Source organism: Thalassophryne amazonica, chromosome 17 (genome assembly GCF_902500255.1).
Source record: "Thalassophryne amazonica chromosome 17, fThaAma1.1, whole genome shotgun sequence".
NCBI lineage: Eukaryota > Metazoa > Chordata > Actinopteri > Batrachoidiformes > Batrachoididae > Thalassophryne > Thalassophryne amazonica.
Window position 1 is genome coordinate 31,702,278 of NC_047119.1, and position 19,532 is coordinate 31,721,809.

The following is a 19,532-nucleotide window of genomic DNA, read 5'->3' on the forward strand; positions in this document are numbered from 1 at the left end:
ATTTCTCTCATCCTCGTACTGGTAAGCAATATCCTATTTCTTGATTTATCAATTGTAACACTACTCATGTAGTATATATGTTAAAATGCCCTTATGGATTGGCATATATTGGCCAAACAAAATGTCAACTTAAATTACGGATAGCTGAACATAAAACAGCAAGCCGTACTCAGAATTTAACTTATGCCATGGCAAGGCACTATAAACAGGCCGGTCATGGCTCTTCAGCATCTTTAAAATTTTGGGGGATTGAGAGAATCATAGCTCCACCCAGAGGTGGTGATATTATCAAAAAAACTTTTATGTAGAGAAGCGTTTTGGATTTATACTTTAGGCACTTTGGAACCTTTTGGTTTGAATGAAGATCTAAAATTTACTTGTTTTTTAGTCTGGTTTTAGTTTTGTGTGTTTTGGGACAGTGTGTTTCTAATCATGAATTGATTACTAATTGAGTGAGTGTTGTGTCTGACGGATGGTCATGCCCTTTTGAAAGCACCTGCTTCCTGTCAGTATTTAAGCTGTACCATCTCTGTTTGTGCAGGACTCTGAGGAAGATGTGACTCTCACATCGAAACGTTAGTCCCGTTGAACATTTGTTTTGCTTTCAGCACCTTATTAAATTTTCTGGCACTTATTCCTGTGTTGCACCAGTTATTTATCTTTTTTACTAATTAGGCCTACTTGGTTGCACCAGATTTGTTTGTGCTATACAGAAGCGCGGTGAACTCTTTGTTTTTGCTCTAAAAGATATTAAATGTTCAAACTGATAAACTTTATTGTTTTTGTGCAAATATTTGCTCATTTTGAAATGGATGCCTGCAGCATGTTTCAAAAAAAGCTGGGACAGTGGTATGTTTACCACTGTGTTGCATCACCTTTCCTTCTAACAACAATAAGTGTTTGGGAACAGAGGACACGAATTGTTGAAGCTTTGTAGATGGAATTCTTTCCTATTCTTGCTTGATGTACGACTTCATTTGTTCAACAGTCTGGGGTCTGTGTTGTCGTATTTTGCGCTTCATAATGCACTACACATTTTCAGTGAGCAACAGATCAGGACTGCAGACAGGCCAGTCTAGTACCTGCACTCGTTTACTACGAAGCCATGCTGTTGTAACACATGCAGAATGTGGCTTGGCATTGTCTTGCTGAAATAAGCAGGGGTGTCCCTGAAAAAGACGTTGCTTGGATGGCAGCATGTGTTGCTCCAAAACCTGGATGTACCTTTCAGCATTGATGTTGCCATCACAGATGTGTAAGTTGCCCATGCCATGGGCACTAACACACCACCATACCATCACAGATGCTGGCTTTTGAACTTTGCGCTGGTAACAATCTGGATGGTGGTCTTTTTCCTCTTTTGTCTGGAAGACACGGCGTCCATGATTTCCAAAAACAATTTGAAATGTGGACTCATCAGACCACAGCACACTTTTCCACTTTGCATCTGTCCATTTCAAATGAGCTCGGGCCCAGAGAAGGCAGCAGCGTTTCTGGATGTTGTTGTTCACTTCGGATGGTAGAATTTTAACTTGCACTTGTAGATGTAGTGACGAACTGTGTTAACTGACAATGATGTTCTGAGGTGTTCCTCAGCCCACGCGGGAAGATCCTTTACACAATGATGTCGGTTTTTCATGCAGTGCCGCCTGAAGGATCGAAGGTCATGGGCATTCAGTGTTGGCTGCTTACGTGTAGAACAGCTGAACACCTGAATCCAATGAAAGGCTCATTAACAGCCTGCTAACGAGTCTTTCATTTGATTCAGGTGTGTTGGAACAGGCAGACAACTAAGAGTGTCAGGAAGGTAGCTCTCGAGGACCGAACTTGGGCACCCCTGGTGTAGAAAGTTCTTCAGATTCTCTGAAACTTCTGATTATATTATGGACCATAGATGAGGGAATCCCTAAATTTCTTGCAATTGAACATTGAGAAACATTGTTCTTAAACTGTTGGACTATTTTTTTTCATGCAGTTGTTCACAAAGTGGTGATCCTCGCCCCATCTTTGCTTGTGAACGGCTGAGCCTTTTGGGGATGCTCCTTTTATACTCAATCATGACACTCACCTGTTTCCAAAAAACCTGTTCACCTGTGGAATGTTCCAAACAGGTATTCTTTGAACATTGCTGCCACTGTCCCAGCTTTTTTGAAACGTGTTGCAGGCATCCATTTCAAAATGAGCAAATACTTGCACAAAAACAAAAGGTATATCAGTTTGAACATTAAATATCTTGTCTTTATGGTGTATTCAGTTGAATATAGGTTGAAGAGGATTTGCAGATCATTGTATTCTGTTTTTATGAACATTTCACACAAATTCCCAACTTCATTGGAATTGGGGTTGTACTATTTGAATATAAATGATTTAGTGATTGATATCAGCTTTATGTCATCTAGCCTGATTGGTTACTGAGATATCTTGCAAAATGCGTTTTTCAGACTATTTTTGTTTGTTTTTGTTTTTTGCATAGCTTGGTATGTTTTTCATACAGCTTGTAAGATTGTCAGTGAAGCCCAAGACACATTCAGTGATTTGATTAATGTTCACATGTACACCTCTGACTTGTCAAAATAAAACTGGCTGTAAAAATGATGATTTCTGTGAACAGTAATTCTTATATTTACTTTGACATCTAAAAAATAAAGGGACTGTATAAAATGGCTGTATTTCCTAAAAGGCTAGTGTAATGTTTTTAATATCCTGGAATTAAACCTAAATGTTTCCACCACAAGCCCATTCAGATTTTCATTTCATCTCAATTATATTGATGTACTGCATATAGCAGTTTTGCAGAGGCAAAACTGCAAAAAAGTGTCACTGTCCAACTGCTTAACCTGACTGATTAAAAGTCAGGTTAAGATTGAAAGTAATTTCTTATTTATGTTTAAAAAAAAAATGCTGTTTTCTTTGTAAATGCATTTTTCAATTCATGAAGAGAAAATAAAATAATCTATTGACTTATTAAATGTAGACATGTAGGGTTTTAGTGATTTTTATATATATACGAGGGCTGTCAATAAAGTATAGGTCCTTTTTTTATTTTTTTTCAAAAACTATATGGATTTCATTCATATGTTTTTACGTCAGACATGCTTGAACCCTCCTGCGCATGCGTGAGTTTTTCCACGCCTGTCGGTGACGTCATTCGCCTGTGAGCACTCCTTGTGGGAGGAGTCGTCCAGCCCCTCGTCGGAATTCCTTTGTCTGAGAAGTTGCTGAGAGACTGGCGCTTTGTTTGATCAAATTTTTTTCTAAACCTGTGAGACACATCGAAGTGGACACGGTTCGAAAAATTAAGCTGGTTTTCGGTGAAAATTTTAACGGCTGATGAGAGATTTTGAGGTGATACTGTCGCTTTAAGGACTTCCCACAGAGCGAGACGTCGTGCAGCACTCCCAGGCGCCGTCGTCAGCCTGTTTCAAGCTGAAAACCTCCACATTTCAGGCTCTATTGATCCAAGACGTCGTGAGAGAACAGAGAAGTTTCAGAAGAAGTCGGTTTCAGCATTTTATCCGGATATTCCACTGTTAAAGGAGATTTTTTTTTAATGAAAGACGTGCGGACGGGTCCGCGCGTCGGAACGCAGCCGGCACAGTGCTGCGGCACAGGAAAAACACCTCCGTGTTGATAACCATTTGTAAAATCCAGGCGGCTTTTGATGGCTTTCAGTGGAGTGAGTATATGAGAAATTGTTTAACAGCTGGACATATTCCAACCTGTCCTTAAGGCTTCCAACGGAGGTGTTTTTCCTGTGGCGGAGCCGACGCTGCAATCCGCCCGCACGTCTTTCATTAAAAAAAATCTCCTTTAACAGTGGAATATCCGGATAAAATGCTGAAACCGACTTCTTCTGAAACTTCTCTGTTCTCTCACGACGTCCTGCATCAATAGAGCCTGAAATGTGGAGGTTTTCAGCTTGAAACAGGCTGACGACGGCGCCTGGGAGTGCTGCATGATGTCTCGCTCCGTGGGAAGTCCTTAAAGCGACAGTATCACCTCAAAATCTCTCATCAGCCGTTAAAATTTTCACCGAAAACCAGCTTAATTTTTCGAACCGTGTCCACTTCGATGTGTCTCACAGGTTTAGAAAAAATTTTGATCAAACAAAGCGCCAGTCTCTCAGCAACTTCTCAGACAAAGGAATTCCGACGAGGGGCTGGACGACTCCTCCCACAAGGAGTGCTCACAGGCGAATGACGTCACCGACAGGCGTGGAAAAACTCACGCATGCGCACGAGGGTTCAAGCATGTCTGACGTAAAAACATGAATGAAATCCATATAGTTTTTGAAAAAAATAAAAAGGACCTATACTTTATTGACAGACCTCGTGTGTGTGTACTCGTGTGTGTGTGTGTGTGTGTGTATATGTATATATATATATATATATATATATATATATATATATTAAATTATGCATTTGTAATTGCTCTACTCACAAGCGTTCATAAACCCCCAATTTCTTTATATTTAAAGTAATATATATAATTGGTGTATGGTTTCTGTTCTTGATTATTCTCTCTTCTGTCTTTGGTGCATTGGGGCATGTATGTGGTTTTCTTCTCCAGGCGCTGGGCTGTTTGCTGTACAAGCTGTGCTTCTTCACTCTGCCCTTTGGCGAGAGCCAGGTCGCCATCTGTGATGGCAGTTTCACCATTCCAGACAATTCCCGTTACTCTTACGATCTTCATTGTCTTATCCGTTAGTTCTTCTCTTCTTTCAAACATTGAGTAAATGGCATCAGTTTTTGCAACATCACTCTTGACTATCACCATGAACTTGTGCTTTCCATGACCCTTTTATTGATTTATTTAATTTAATTAATTTATTTTCTTTTTCAAGTTTTTGCACTTTAACACTTGTTCCTACATGGTGCTTGTCAGGGTACATGCTGGAGCCGGAACCAGAGAGAAGACCAGATATCTTCCAGGTTTCCTACTTTGCTTTTAAACTTGCTCAACGGACGTGCCCTGTTCAGAATGTGAAGGTCAGTTAACCTCAGCACCTGGTTCAGTCGAGATATTTCATTTTTTTTTTTCTGGTTTATTGTTGTAAAGAACCAATTCTGCTCTTTTATTCAGCACAATTTGCAGTAGTTACTTATTTATTTTTTTGCTTGACCCTGATAAACATTACCGTTATCACAATGTGGCGAGAAGGCTACACACTAAGGAATCACTTGCATATAATTGTATAAGTATTATTGATAAATAGAAATGCTACTTATAAGGATACTAGCACTAGTTTATATGGAATTACAAAGTTGTGGTTTAAAGTTGTATTTGTTCTACAGGTGGTGAGTGGGTTCTTTTGGGGAATTTCAGTGAATTTACTTTTCTTTTTTTTTTTTTTAAACCATAATTCAGAATTCTCAAATCCCTTCTAAACTTCCTGAGCCAATCAAAGCTAGCGAGGCTGCTGCAGTAAAGAAGAGCCAAACACAAACCAAGCCCAGGCAAGCATGACCACCATACATTGCATTATATATAATACCATACCATTGTTAATAAAATATGTATATTGTCATGCCACTGTTTTTAGCAGTTTCAGTATTCCAAAATTATTTAAATTATGTTGGCACTGTTTGTCCTACAGAAATACTCACATGCTGCCCTTTTTTTGTGTGTGTGTGTGTGTAACCAGACTGACTGATCCAATTCCCACCACTGAAACCTCCATCACTCCTCGGCAGAGGCCAAAAGCAGTCCATACTCAGCCGGCTACTGGCATTTTACCCATACAGCCTGCAGCTCTCACCCCTCGAAAGCGGGCTAACCTCCCTGCTGGTGCAGCACAGCCTGTGGGTATGTACAATATTCTGTCCATAATTTACTTACAGTCAAAGGAAGAAGATGCTATCATTTTAATAAATTGGTGCATCAAGACACATAAACTATCCTTGTACATGATGGATGCACAAATTCTTAACAGGAACATATATGTGTATACATTATGACTGTAAAAATAATGCATTAATTTAGGTTAATTAATTACAGCACATACAGTGTAATGCATTTTTAAAATCTAAATTAATCGCTGTTCGATCTGTTTTGTTTTGACGCCAGTGTCTTGGTCGGTAAAGGGAGTGTTTTTTTTTGGAGCAGTGGCTGGTTTGGTATGAGCACCTTTGGACTTTTTTTTTTTTTTTTAAACAGTTCAAACAACCGCACCAGACCAGAAGTGTGTGTCTGTTTTTAAATGGGTCTAAGAAAAAATAATGCTATCAGCACATCCGCCGTGGATTAGTTTATGTTGCTGTGACGTGAAAACAGTCTCAATAATGTTTTCTGCTGCTCAGCTCCACATGCAAGTGAAATATCTGTTACACACTTTTCTTACAAAAGTATCTTGCTTTAATAACAGTCATCAATATAAAGTTGGGGGGGGGGGTGTTGTGTAAAGTACAGCATGTTTTGCACTAAAACACTGATTTTGCTTTCAGTCATTCATTAACAGCTACACAGAGCTCTTTCAGGTTTAAAACTGTGTAGAAGTGATTCATAATGTTTTTTATCCAGATGTAAATGTTGAGTGTGCAGATTTAAAAATGAAATGGCCTTGTATTCAATGAGATAATTATTAAAGGGGTCATATTGTGCCAAATCCTTTTTTTTTTTTTTTTTTTTTTTTCCTTTACCTTTACATTTTCATGTGTTTGATATTTAATGTTCAACATTTCTAAATTCACACAGTTCTGAGTATTTTCACAGATATTTTCATGATTTAAGCAGAGTTTATGACTGACACAGCTTGTTTTAGACCTCTGTGACATATGTTGGTTAGTTATAAGTGTTCAAATGTTCCAAAACAGGGCAAGTCCCCAAATTTGGGGACTCTAGGGTTTAAGAGGTTAGCATAAGGGTGTATTTGGGTTATCCCCCGACATCAGCCCAGTACAGTCATCTTGGAGTCAATTTCAAGGTCACAGCGACATATTCAATACATTGTCATAACCACCCTTGTTAGCACAGTATTGTCAAGAACCAGTTCATCAATTTCATTCATATTTAGCATAAGGGTGTATTAGGTGATCCAGTGACACTTTGTATTACAGATTTGTTGGGGACCGTGGGGATAGGTCATCTCTTGATGACTCTTGTTATACATAGAAATATTTCAGTCATTGCTTTTAATGAGTGAAATTTTTGGTTTATTGTTTTTGCATTTCTGAGAGCATCATATTTTTACACTGTGTGTGCCTTGTGATTTGAGGAGTGATATTTAAAAAAAAAAATTACCCATATTGAATTGCAAAAGCATACATGCAAAGCATACATAAATATAGCTTTGTTTCCCCCCTATATTGTGTAATGCTTACACAGCTGTATGTTGCATTAATATTTAAATCTTTACATGCATGTTATTTGTCATTGCTGTTCTTTTTACATCCTCACAGGAGTGAGTTTGGACCTCTCCCAACCAGCTGCAGCTCTCCAGTCACAGAAAGCACAGTCTTCAGCTCTGCCACCTATCCAGTCACAAAACAATTCTAGTCAGCCTACAGCTCAACAGAAGCAGGTGCATTTTAAACACATTAACCTGAACAACCAAATCAGTTGGCACAGAGGCAAATTAATGCAAATTGTTCATACTTGTATGCATATGTTTGCGCATAATGCATGTTTAGGTTTTTATACCTGAGTGGGTGGCTGTATCACTATCTGCAGATGCTTTTGCATCCTGAAATGTCTTACGTATAATTCCAAGATGTTTTGAAGCTTTATTTATTGTGTTGCTGTCACCTGTTTTTCTCTGGCAGCAATTACAGCCATCTGTACCTACAGGAGCAGAAATCACAACCACAGAGGCAGTTGTGTCACCAGTGACAAAGGCTGACTCCCAGCCACAAATGCAAGCACAGCCAACCGCTCCACAACAGGTCACATCTCCGTCTTTGGGCACCATCACACCACAGCAGGCAGCACAACCTCCACCGAGCCATGCCGCACCACAACGCCCGGCTCGACGTAAGCAAGCTGGCCAGGCTCAGCAGGCAGCAGTCCAGCTTTCACCCATCAAACCGGCATGTGGTCAACCGCCCGGATCTCAACAGCAACCTGCTGTCCAGCCGCCAGTCACTCAGCTGTCATCTGTCCAGGTTCAGTCCATCTCCACTGAGATTAGCCAAAAAGCAGCTGAGATGGATAAGATGGTAACTAGCCATGCTTCAAAAACTGTCAGAGAATAATTTATTTATTTTTTTAAATTCATTTTAACTTTTGCAAAAATAACACTGGTCAACACGATTTTTCTTGCATGGAGTTTTTCAATAGATTTTGGGAACTTTGGGGCATTGAATCTGAATCAGGTGTTAGTTTTTGCCAATCACATCACGTTTTTGAGATATGAAAACATATTTCTCACATCAAGCATTGAAGCAAATGCTGCAGTCTTGCACAACTCTTCGGCACCATAAACGATATTATGGTGCTTGTTCACATTTCGCAAACCTGGTTTAAAACCTATACTTTTTGAAGCTGCTTTTGTGCATGATTAGTGGCGTCAGACTTGTGAGTGATGAGCAACGTTTGTGTAATCCATCAACACAGAACATGCAGATTGTAAAAAAAAATGTGATATGATAGAGGAAATCTGAGTTCAGATTTGTATTCATCACCCCAAAATTACCCTAAATCAGTTCTCAAAGTCCATGCAAGAAAAAAACTTTTTTTTTTTTTTTTTTGGACCAGTGTAAGTAGTGTCGCATCTCTTTGCATCTGCCTATCAATTTGCTGTCACCCTTGTTCCATTAATATCAATTTAATTACTGTATTTCCCCTTACTACAACCCCTGGCAAAAATTATGGAATCACCGGCCTCGGAGGATGTTCATTCAGTTGTTTAATTTTGTAGAAAAAAGCAGATCACAGACATGACACAAAACTAAAGTCATTTCAAATGGCAACTTTCTGGCTTTAAGAAACACTATAAGAAATCAGGAAAAACAATTATGGCAGTCAGTAACGGTTACTTTTTTAGACCAAGCAGAGGGAAAAAAATATGGAATCACTCAATTCTGAGGAAAAAATTATGGAATCATGAAAAACAAAAGAACGCTCCAACACATCACTAGTATTTTGTTGCACCACCTCTGGCTTTTATAACAGCTTACAGTCTCTGAGGCATGGACTTATTGAGTGACAAACAGTACTCTTCATCAATCTGGCTCCAACCTTCTCTGATTGCTGTTGCCAGATCAGCTTTGCAGGTTGGAGCCTTGTCATGGACCATTTTCTTCAACTTCCACCACAGATTTTTAATTGGATTAAGATCCGGACTATTTGCAGGCCATGACATTGACCCTATGTGTCTTTTTGCAAGGAATGTTTTCACAGTTTTTGCTCTATGGCAAGATGCATTATCATCTTGAAAAATAATTTCATCATCCCCAAACATCCTTTCAATTGATGGGATAAGAAAAGTGTCCAAAATATCAACATAAACTTGTGCATTTATTGATGATGTAATGACAGCCATCTCCTCAGTGCCTTTACCTGACATGCAGCCCCATATCATCAATGACTGTGGAAATTTACATGTTCTCTTCAGGCAGTCATCTTTATAAATCTCATTTGAACTGCACCAAACAAAAGTTCCAGCATCATCACCTTGCCCAATGCAGATTTGAGATTCATCACTGAATATGACTTTCATCCAGTCATCCACAGTCCACGATTGCTTTTCCTTAGCCCATTGTAACCTTGTTTTTTTTTCTGTTTAGGTGTGAATGATGGCTTTCGTTTAGCTTTTCTGTATGTAAATCCCATTTCTTTTAGGCGGTTTCTTACAGTTCGGTCACAGACGTTGACTCCAGTTTCCTCCCATTCGTTCCTCATTTGTTTTGTTGTGCATTTTCAATTTTTGAGACATATTACTTTAAGTTTTCTGTCTTGACGCTTTGATGTCTTCCTTGGTCTACCAGTATGTTTGCCTTTAACAACCTTCCCATGTTGTTTGTATTTGGTCCAGAGTTTAGACACAGCTGACTGTGAACAACCAACATCTTTTGCAACATTGTGTGATGATTTACCCTCTTTTAAGAGTTTGATAATCCTCTCCCTTGTTTCAATTGACATCTCTCGTGTTGGAGCCATGATTCTTGTCAATCCACTTGGTGCAACAGCTCTCCAAGGTGTGATCACTCCTTTTTAGATGCAGACGAACGAGCAGATCTGATTTGATGCAGGTGTTAGTTTTGGGGATGAATATTTACAGGGTGATTCCATAATTTATTCCTCAGAATTGAGTGAGTCCATATTTTTTTTCCCTCTGCTTGGTCTAAAAAAGTAACCGTTAGTGACTGCCACAATTTTTTTTTTCCTGATTTCTTATAGTGTTTCTTAAAGCTAGAAAGTTGCCGTTTGAAATGACTTTAGTTTTGTGTCATGTCTGTGATCTGCTTTTTTTTCTACAAAATTAAACAACTGAATGAACATCCTCTGAGGCCGGTGATTCCATAATTTTTGCCAGGGGTTGTAATTACTTTATCATAAAAACAAGACATTTGTTGTTGTTGTTGATTACATCAGTATATCTGAGAGGAAAATGAAAATGTACTTGTCCTCACTAAGTTTAAAAATGACTGATATTTCAACATGAATGTCAGTGACACTTTCCATACATTGTAAAATATTAGTTTTGTGTGCTGATGTGCCTCTTTTGATCAGACTCCACCTGCTTCTCCAAAGAAAACTGAAGAAGAAACCCATCAGTCCAGTGACAATATACCAAGTACTGGTAGTATTGCTGTAATTCCAGAGAGTGACCTGTCACCACAACCACAAGGAGCTAATGGAGACATTGCGCTCAATCAGTAAGTGGTACTCGGATACACCTACATTGTTAAAAAGACTGGAGTTAGGTGATTGTTCACAAATTGGGAACTTTAAATTGATGGTAGGTGAGATTGAATGTATTTCCGTCTACATGTGGCTCTGTGATAGACTAGCAGCCGGTCCAGGGTGTACTCTGCCTCTTGCCCAGTGCCCATTTGGTTAGGCCCCAGCTTCCCTGTGACCCTTACATGGAATAAGCAGGTGTGGAACTTGAATGAATGAAATCTTATGTCAGTTCCGAACTTCAACAATTATGAAAACACATAGTTGATTAAAACAATTATTTTGCAGCATTCTGTTTTGAAAAATGCTCTCCTTTTGCCACGTGTGATGTATTTAGCATACTAGTGTACATTCTTTCCTTCTGAAAAGCCCAAATCTATTCTCACTATGTCATTCATTGTATGTGAGAAGAATTTCAGCTCTGTGGGGGCTGAGCCACACAACACATCAAAGAGAATGAAACGTTTCTGCTTAGTTTGTATTGATTGTCAGTATATCAATTATTTAAAAAAAAATTGCTTTCCACATGATTGTGGAGTTTTTTTTTTTTTTTTTTTTTTTTTTTTTTTTTTTTTTGGTCCCCCTCCGGTGCACTCGCTCTCTTTCCCATTACTGCTTACATTGCTCGTCCACCACTCCTATTGCTCATCAAATGGGAGAATGGGTGGGCGGATGAAAATCCTCAGTTGGAATTCTTACGTGACATTATCAACATTTTGGTACTTATTGTTCTCACTGCTTGTAAAGATGCATGAGTTTATGAGAGATGAGGTCCAAAATGCTCTCTTGGACTGTCCAGACTTCAGACCGTGTATGTACATGTGTTTTGGAGGTGTGGTCTTGAAAGGAGGCCTGAAGGGAAAAGTGGTTTTATTTTTCCCCTCCCCCACTCATAATGTTCAAATTCTAGCTAATATGTGGGAGTTGGTCCAAATCTTAGTACCCAGTAAAGTGCAAGATATTTCTAAAGTCAATGACTCATCTTGTTAAATAGTCCTGATTTGAATTTTGACGAAATTAATCATGATTGTTTTTTCCCATAATTGAGCAGCCCTACCAATGTTGACACCATTGTATCAAATGAAGGAAAGTTTTATATTTGTGATTGGCATCATGACCGTTCAAATCTGTGTTCTACTGCAAGTTGTTGTCTTTACCCCCTGTAGCTCACCCGTTACGTCTCAGCTGAACACGAGCCTCTCTCGCCCACTCGGTGATGAAGGACGGGAAAGAAGCCCTGAAACTGATGTTCCCACCAACGCCCCCACACAGTCTACATGGAATCCATTTGATGATGACAACTTTTCCAGCCTCCCTACAGAGGAACTTAAACCTGAGAAACAGCAGAATGGTAATGTTTGACTGTTTATCTAAAGTTATTATTTAATAAAAAGTAAATAACTGCCTTTTATTTATCTTTTAAATCAGACTTGCATTCAGAAACTGATATAACAACATCTGAAGAGCTAATACCAGGCTTGCAGGCTTCTGCTGTGGAAAATGCACCTCACCAAGCTGGTAGGTAAAATTTTAACTGCATGTCACCTACAACTCTGTGGCCAGTGTGCTTGCTCAGTGAAGGAAGGGAGTAAACCTTGCTCATGTGCAGTACCTTGGTGTAACTTGTGTTGCAATTTTGCCAACAAGCATGCATGCATGTATAGTTACATAGAGACCAAGTTCATATGCGTCCACTAACATTGCTAATTTATGTGGTACCAGGCTTTCAACCATAATCTTAATATTAAACCCACTAATCATACATGCAGTATGATTATCCATAGATTTGTTCTTAAATTCAAACAAAATAAAATTTAACACTACCTTTACAAGTTGATGCATCCAGAGACAAACAAAGAAAGCAGACAATCTTCCATTGCTTCTTCCAGTGAGTCATTATGTTGTTCTCAAGCCTAATTCCTCATTTGATGCTGCTTAATGTCTTTTACAGTATTAGTTTAAAGGAATGCACGTTAATGTCATACCGGGAAACAAACCTCCTTATGCACCTGGTCCATTAATCTGATGGCTTTAAGTGGGTTTTAAAACTATGTTAACGCTATTAAGATATATATACACACTATGTTAATAAAGTAAACAGTTCAGTCAGTATGAAAGACATGGTAACATTTAAATGCCTGTTAATGTAAGGACCTCCTGTATTGATGCTGCTGTGCCCAGAAAATGGAACCCATAAATGAGTTGCATATTTTTCGTATAAGAAAGAACTTTATGAATTCCAAAGCAGTTTGTTTATGTGTCATGGTAGAAACTGTGATTCTACCAGTAGAGATTGTGATCAGTCTCTACCAGTAACTGATACGTGTCAAAATAAAATTTAGGATTTTTTTTCTTCTGAATGGAACTCCACATAAGTACTTGCATCTGAATAAAATGCATGATATTGATCACTTACATTTCCTGTGCTTTTGCCTTTACTTTCTCTGAGTACTACTTAGACAGCATTTGGATCAGAGTTTCTACCAGTCGAGACTGCAACAACAGATATCAACTATACTTGAAAATCAGAAAAGTAATAAAATATCAATTGGGAAGTGATAGTCATATTTTTCTATATTCAGCAGTTAAAATAGTGTAGAGATTATGATCACAATCTCTACTGGTAGAGACGCCGATCGCAATCTCTGCTGCTAGAAACTGCAATTCTACCAGATCAGTTTCTTCCTTGACACACACATTTTTCAGGCTATTTATGTGCTCCCTAACTTGGGTTATTAATATTTTTTTCTTTTACATTATTCCTGTTCCCTAGCTGAAAGCCCATCATCCATCCTTGATTTGGATTCAGGAGCATCCTTATTGGCTGTGCCACATCCTTTCCATACCCTCGAACTGTCAGAAGCTCCAGGTCAGTATCTAAGAATCATTAATGCCTGCTGTTAAAATGTGCTTTTGATGTGTTTTTGACCACATGAAAGTGCAAATGTAACTGCACTTGAACTGCATTGAGGCCAGATAGGGATTTGATCAGCCATACCACCTTCTGTAGGTGTTCAGGGAGTCATTGTGACCACAGTGAACAGCAGTGTAAATGGAAATACGAGGTCTGTTAGAAAAGTATCGGACCTTTTTTATTTTTTTCAAAAACCTGATGGATTTGAATCACGTGTGCTTGCATGAACCAACCTTGAACCTTCGTGCGCATGCTTGAATTTTTTCATGCCTGTCGATTGCGTCATTTGCTTGTAAGCAGCCTTTGTGTGAGGATGGGTGTAGTCTCTCGTCGTTTTTTTCTTTGCAAGGAAATGGCGGAATGACTGGAGCAGAATGACTATGGGCATCACACAGATTAAGGAGCGGTACAACCGGTTTAAAGACATCTGCACAACGGTGGAGAGCAAGCTGCACTCTGGTTGGCCATCAACATGCTGAAATGACCAGATCATTTCCAAAGTGAACGCTGTGGTGATGCGGGACCGTCGTGTGATTATCCGAGAAATTGTGGAAGAGGTGGACATCAGCACTTTTTCGGCACATTTCACTGTGACAGAAGATTTTGCCATGAAAAGAGTTGCAGCGAAATTCATGCCGATGGCTTGGGCACGAAGCTGATGGCGGAGCAAAAGCGCCACCATGTTGAATTCTCACAGGACATGTTGTGACATGCCAAGCTCTTCCACAATTTCTCGGATAGTCACACGACTGAAAAGCCACCAAAAGCCGTCTGAATCTTCCACCATGTTGAATTCTCACAGGACATGTTGTGACATGCCCAGCTCTTCCACAATTTCTCTGATAGGCACACGACTGAAAAGCCACCGAAAGCCGTCTGAATCTTCCGAATGGTGGAAGAGGTGAGCATGTCACAACATGTCCTGTGAGACTTCAACACGGAGGCTCTTTTGCTCCGTCAGCAGCTTCGTGCCCAAGCCATAAGCATGAATTTCACTGCAACTCTTTTCATGGCAATATCTTCTTTCACAGTGGAATGTGCCGAAAAAGTGCTGATGTCCACCTCTTCCACAATTTCTCAGATAGTCACACGACGGTCCCGCATCACCACAGCGTTCACTTTGGAAATGATCTGGTCATTTCAGCATATGGATGACCGCCCGAGCGTGGCTCGCTCTCCACCGTTGTGCGGACGTCTTTAAACCGGTTTTACCGCTCCTTAATCTGTGTAATGCCTAGAGGATCGTCACCGAAAGCCAACTGAATAATCCGAATGGTTTCCACCTGGCTGTCGCCCAGTTTCTGGCAAAATTTGATGCAGTCGCACTGCTCCAGTCATTCCGCCATTTCCTTGCAAAGAAAAAAAACGACGAGAGACTATACCCATCCTCACACAAAGGCTGCTTACAAGCAAATGACGCAATCGATAGGTGTGAAAAAATTCACGCATGCGCACGAAGGTTCAAGGTTGGCTCATGCAAGCACACGTGATTCAAATCCATCATGTTTTTGAAAAAAATAAAAAGGTCGGATACTTTTCTAACAGACCTCGTATGAGCGAACTTTTCACTGTCATTTTATTTATTTGTAACCACAACCCTCTTTTTGTCCGCAACCATTTTCGGCTGTATGTCTGAACGCAGGTATGTGTCTCTTTTGGAAAACATTGACCGCAGTCTTCAGCAAATAAATAAAACCAAACAAACAGAACAGGTTTGATGGCGCATATGTCAGTTTGTGAAGGTCCCTATCCTCTTCCACCAGTCTTGACTGTATTCCGGCATTCGGATCATACTCTGGGCCACAGCCGAAGTAGCTGCATAAAGTCGCATTCGCCACTTCGGCATTCCAGCTGTTTTAAAAGCTGCTCTTTCCCCCTGTTTAAAAATAAGTGTGCAGTTGATACTTTTTTTGTTTGTTTGTTTTCTTTCTCAACCCACCAAATCAGAGGATGTGTGGCATGAGCTGGACATTACATCTAAAGCAGATTTCAAGAAGTAGTAAGTTCCATATATTCCCTGAGGCGCTTGGATACAGTAGTGATAATCAGCTGAGACTCTACAGCTCCCCCTGGGTGGGACACCAGTCCATCACAGGTTACTTTACAGGTCAAGGCTTTTACCTGTTTACAGTTAAGTGACCTGGGACAATGCAGATGAAGGGCCCTGTCAAAGAACACAGACAGGTTGCTTGATACCCATCTATCTATCTCCTATCCCACAGAGGCACCTGCTCTGAGTGAAAGGGGAAATGAATACAACATGGCTTTATGAGTGGTCAGCGCACAACATCGTAGCACAGCTTGTCTGAACGATTATAACGAGATGTTAAATCTATCATAAACATACTTTTATAGCTGCACACAAGAAGGGGTGGACATGCAACTGTTTTACCAAGCCATTACAATATAAACATGACAAATAATTACCTTTTTAGACAGTTCCAAATGCTTTCTCCATCACGTTCACCGCATGTAAGAAAAGCTGCAGCTGGAACAGACTTCTTTGATTCTGGAAGCGATTAGAGGCGTTTTCAACAGCCAATTCAAAGAGGAAATGATTAATCCGCTACAAAATAATTATTTTATATGAGGTCTGTCAATAAAGTAACGGTCCTTTTTATTTTTTTCAAAAACTATATGGATTTCATTCATATGTTTTTGGGTGATTCTTAGACTATGGGCACTTATGTCCTTTGATCATATTGTATGAAAAACAGAAAAAAGGGGAAATTTCACACTTTTATAGTTATCTTTACAATGAAAGTGTGTTAAGAAAGTTGTTCTAGTAGTCTATGATGACTTTTTCACCTTTTTTCAGCATCATTATATGCAAATATTGCCGTTTTGTGCTTGTCCCACACCCAGACTTTTGATCTTCAATGATAAAAATGAATGGTAAAGAAACGTTTTTTTCTAATGTTTTAAAATATCTCTGAATAAAATATCAGTAAAATAATCAAAACATAATTGGGGTATTCAATGTCATACAGCTGTTGTGATTTTTTTTTAAACAAAATGTAGTTGTCCCACACTATTGCCGTAATTTCTACCACAACACTGTAATGTCCCTTTAAACAGTTTGTATGAAAGATTGTTTGGATAGTTTCTATGGAGATAAACAGTGACATCAGAGCACATGTATATAGCGCCAAATCACAAAAAACAGTTGCCCCAAGGCGCTTTATATTGTAAGGCAATGGTGTGGTGGAAATTATATTTACAAGGCCAATAGTGCCCGTAGTTAAAGAATCACCCTTTTACGTCAGACATGCTTGAACCCTCGTGCACATGCATGAGTTTTTCCACGCCTATCGGTGACGTCATTCGCCTGTGAGCACGCCTTGGGAAGGAGTGGTCCCACCCCCTCGTCGGATTTTCATTGTCTGGAAATGGCGGAATGAAAAGGACTTTTTTTTCCATCAGAATTTTTTCAGAAGCTGTTAGAGACTGGCACCCGGAAACCATTCGAAAAATTTATCTGGCTTTCGGTGAAAATTTTACGGGCTTCACAGAGAATAAGGTCTGTTACTACAGCTTTAAGGACCCCTTTAAGGATGCTCGGCGTGCACCGCTCCGAGCTGCGACGACGCGGCACAAACCGCCGGACCATTTCTAAACGGATGGCTCTGTGGATATGAGACCGTCGTGTGCTCTTTCTCTGGTTATCACAAGAGCTGGACATCAGCCATTTTCCGGCAGATTTCACTTTTAGCAAGAGATTTTGTCATGGAAAGCCGCGCGGAGGCTTCGCGCGTAAAGACCGATTCGCTTTGGAAGCGAGATAAAGGAACACCTTCGTTTCGGCGTGTCAGAGGACAAGTTTGGACATGTCCAGCTCTCCACAATTTCACTGGTACTTACTGGACTGGTAAGCATTGAAAACCGAGATAGACATGTGAAACATGTGAATGAAATCCATATAGTTTTTGAAAAAAATAAAAAGGACCGTTACTTTGACAGACCTCGTATATGAAGTATCCAGCACACGATGCGTGGCAGCCGGTGGAACAAAGCACGGCATCCAGCTGCGAACACAGAGGGTGGGATCATCACGACGATGTGCGTGCAAGTGCACGGATCAAAGTCGTGCAAGTATCAGGGCACCTTGAACCGTGACGTATAAACACAAGTCTGAACTGAACCCTGACTTCTGTGTACCATGAGGCCCCTAATTTTGACTATGTGTTTCTCTGTCTCTAGTTATACTACCAGCATTTTTACTGGCCTTTTACATGTTTTGCTACAGCTGATGTTGCTTTTTTACTTTGCTGGATATCATCTGCTCTCTTTGTTCTCCTTTCTTATGTGTAACTGGCCTTTAGAGAAGCTGATTGAAGGCCTCAAATCTCCAGACACGACTTCACTCATGCTTCCTGACCTCTTGTCATTGTCGGATCCCTTTGGTGGCTCTGTGGAAGAGTCTGTAAAAGGTGTGTGTTTGTGTATTTGTGAGTGTGTGCCAAACCATTTAGAGGCTGGTCCACATATGAAAGTTGCTCGAATGTGATTTGGCTGTAGCGGTTGACATCTTTTAGGCACATTTGAAAACATAATGGTTCTGAGCTTTTCCAGCCTGTAATATAAGCCACAAATCATGTAGACTCAACAAGTGCAAAAATTTCGAGCTGGATGTGAAATTTGTCTAAGTGCCCCCACGACTGTGGCTTTGCAAAACAGCAACACACGTGAGGTGCCAGAGTTTCGCTTCCCCCTGCATACATATGCCGTGTGTGTGTGAATCGCGCGTGTGTTGCACTCTCTCCTTGGATTATGGTGGGATGGAAGAAAAATGATTGTAACCATATGTTGCTACCATCAATTAGATTAAGTGTACAGTGCAGTGATATAAAGAGACGGCTACATTTTCTCTTAAATAATCAGTGACTCGATAATAATTTTTTATAAGCCATTTAATTATTTCCTTGTATGCTTTGCAGTATGAGCTGAACTTTTTGTTTTTTGGTCATCTGATGTTTGGTTTTTCCTGTCCTGAGGCAGATCCACTCACTGCAGATGACTCTCTTCTCGGCTACTCTTTAATATCGGCTCCTCCACCAGGGAGCAGTGCCACCTCGTCTCTGTCCTCTGCTCCCACCTCTGCAGCTTCTGCCTTCGATGATTTCAGCCTTTTGTCTGGAGACTCTGCACAGCCCAAAGCAGGTAAACTGTAAAAATGATGATGCTTAAACATCTGTGTAAGTCCAAGTAACAGAACCAATAATTTTAGGTCCCGACAGAACTGCATTCTTACCTTGGATTACTGAAAATTAGTCACAGTGTGTTCGGTAGGATTTATAGTCTGGTTACTTCTAGTGTAATCAGACGCTGTTAAGTACCAGCAGTATTAATTTTACACTATAATGTATTTTGAGCAGGGGTGGTGGCCAAGTGGTTAGTGCACTTGGTTTCAGTGCAGAAGGATCCTGGTTCAAACCCCACCCTTGCCACATTTCTCCATGTAATGTGTAATTGCGTCAGGAAGGGCATCAGACATAAAATGTGTGCCAATTCAACATGCAGATCCACCTTAGATTTGATGTGGTAATCATCAATCAATCAATTTTTTTATATAGCGCCAAATCACAACAAACAGTTGCCCCAAGGCGCTTTATATTGTAAGGCAAGGCCATACAATAATTATGTAAAACCCCAACGGTCAAAACGACCCCCTGTGAGCAAGCACTTGGCGACAGTGGGAAGGAAAAACTCCCTTTTAACAGGAAGAAACCTCCAGCAGAACCAGGCTCAGGGAGGGGCAGTCTTCTGCTGGGACTGGTTG

General features: G+C 40.1%; 1 protein-coding gene across 2 annotated transcripts in view; it reads left to right on the forward strand.

Moving 5' to 3' along the window:
* Nucleotides 1–19,532, forward strand: part of aak1b (AP2 associated kinase 1b) — a 50,397-nt gene that overhangs the window by 17,238 nt on the left and 13,627 nt on the right. For both annotated transcript variants that reach the window (XM_034191549.1, XM_034191550.1), the window contains exons 7-18: nucleotides 4,570–4,702; nucleotides 4,885–4,988; nucleotides 5,368–5,456; nucleotides 5,645–5,805; nucleotides 7,398–7,519; nucleotides 7,761–8,153; nucleotides 10,669–10,814; nucleotides 12,006–12,190; nucleotides 12,268–12,357; nucleotides 13,613–13,708; nucleotides 18,076–18,183; nucleotides 18,752–18,913. In XM_034191549.1, coding sequence (XP_034047440.1) covers nucleotides 4,570–4,702; nucleotides 4,885–4,988; nucleotides 5,368–5,456; nucleotides 5,645–5,805; nucleotides 7,398–7,519; nucleotides 7,761–8,153; nucleotides 10,669–10,814; nucleotides 12,006–12,190; nucleotides 12,268–12,357; nucleotides 13,613–13,708; nucleotides 18,076–18,183; nucleotides 18,752–18,913 — 1,789 coding nt within the window. The remainder of the gene's footprint in view (nucleotides 1–4,569; nucleotides 4,703–4,884; nucleotides 4,989–5,367; nucleotides 5,457–5,644; nucleotides 5,806–7,397; nucleotides 7,520–7,760; nucleotides 8,154–10,668; nucleotides 10,815–12,005; nucleotides 12,191–12,267; nucleotides 12,358–13,612; nucleotides 13,709–18,075; nucleotides 18,184–18,751; nucleotides 18,914–19,532) is intronic.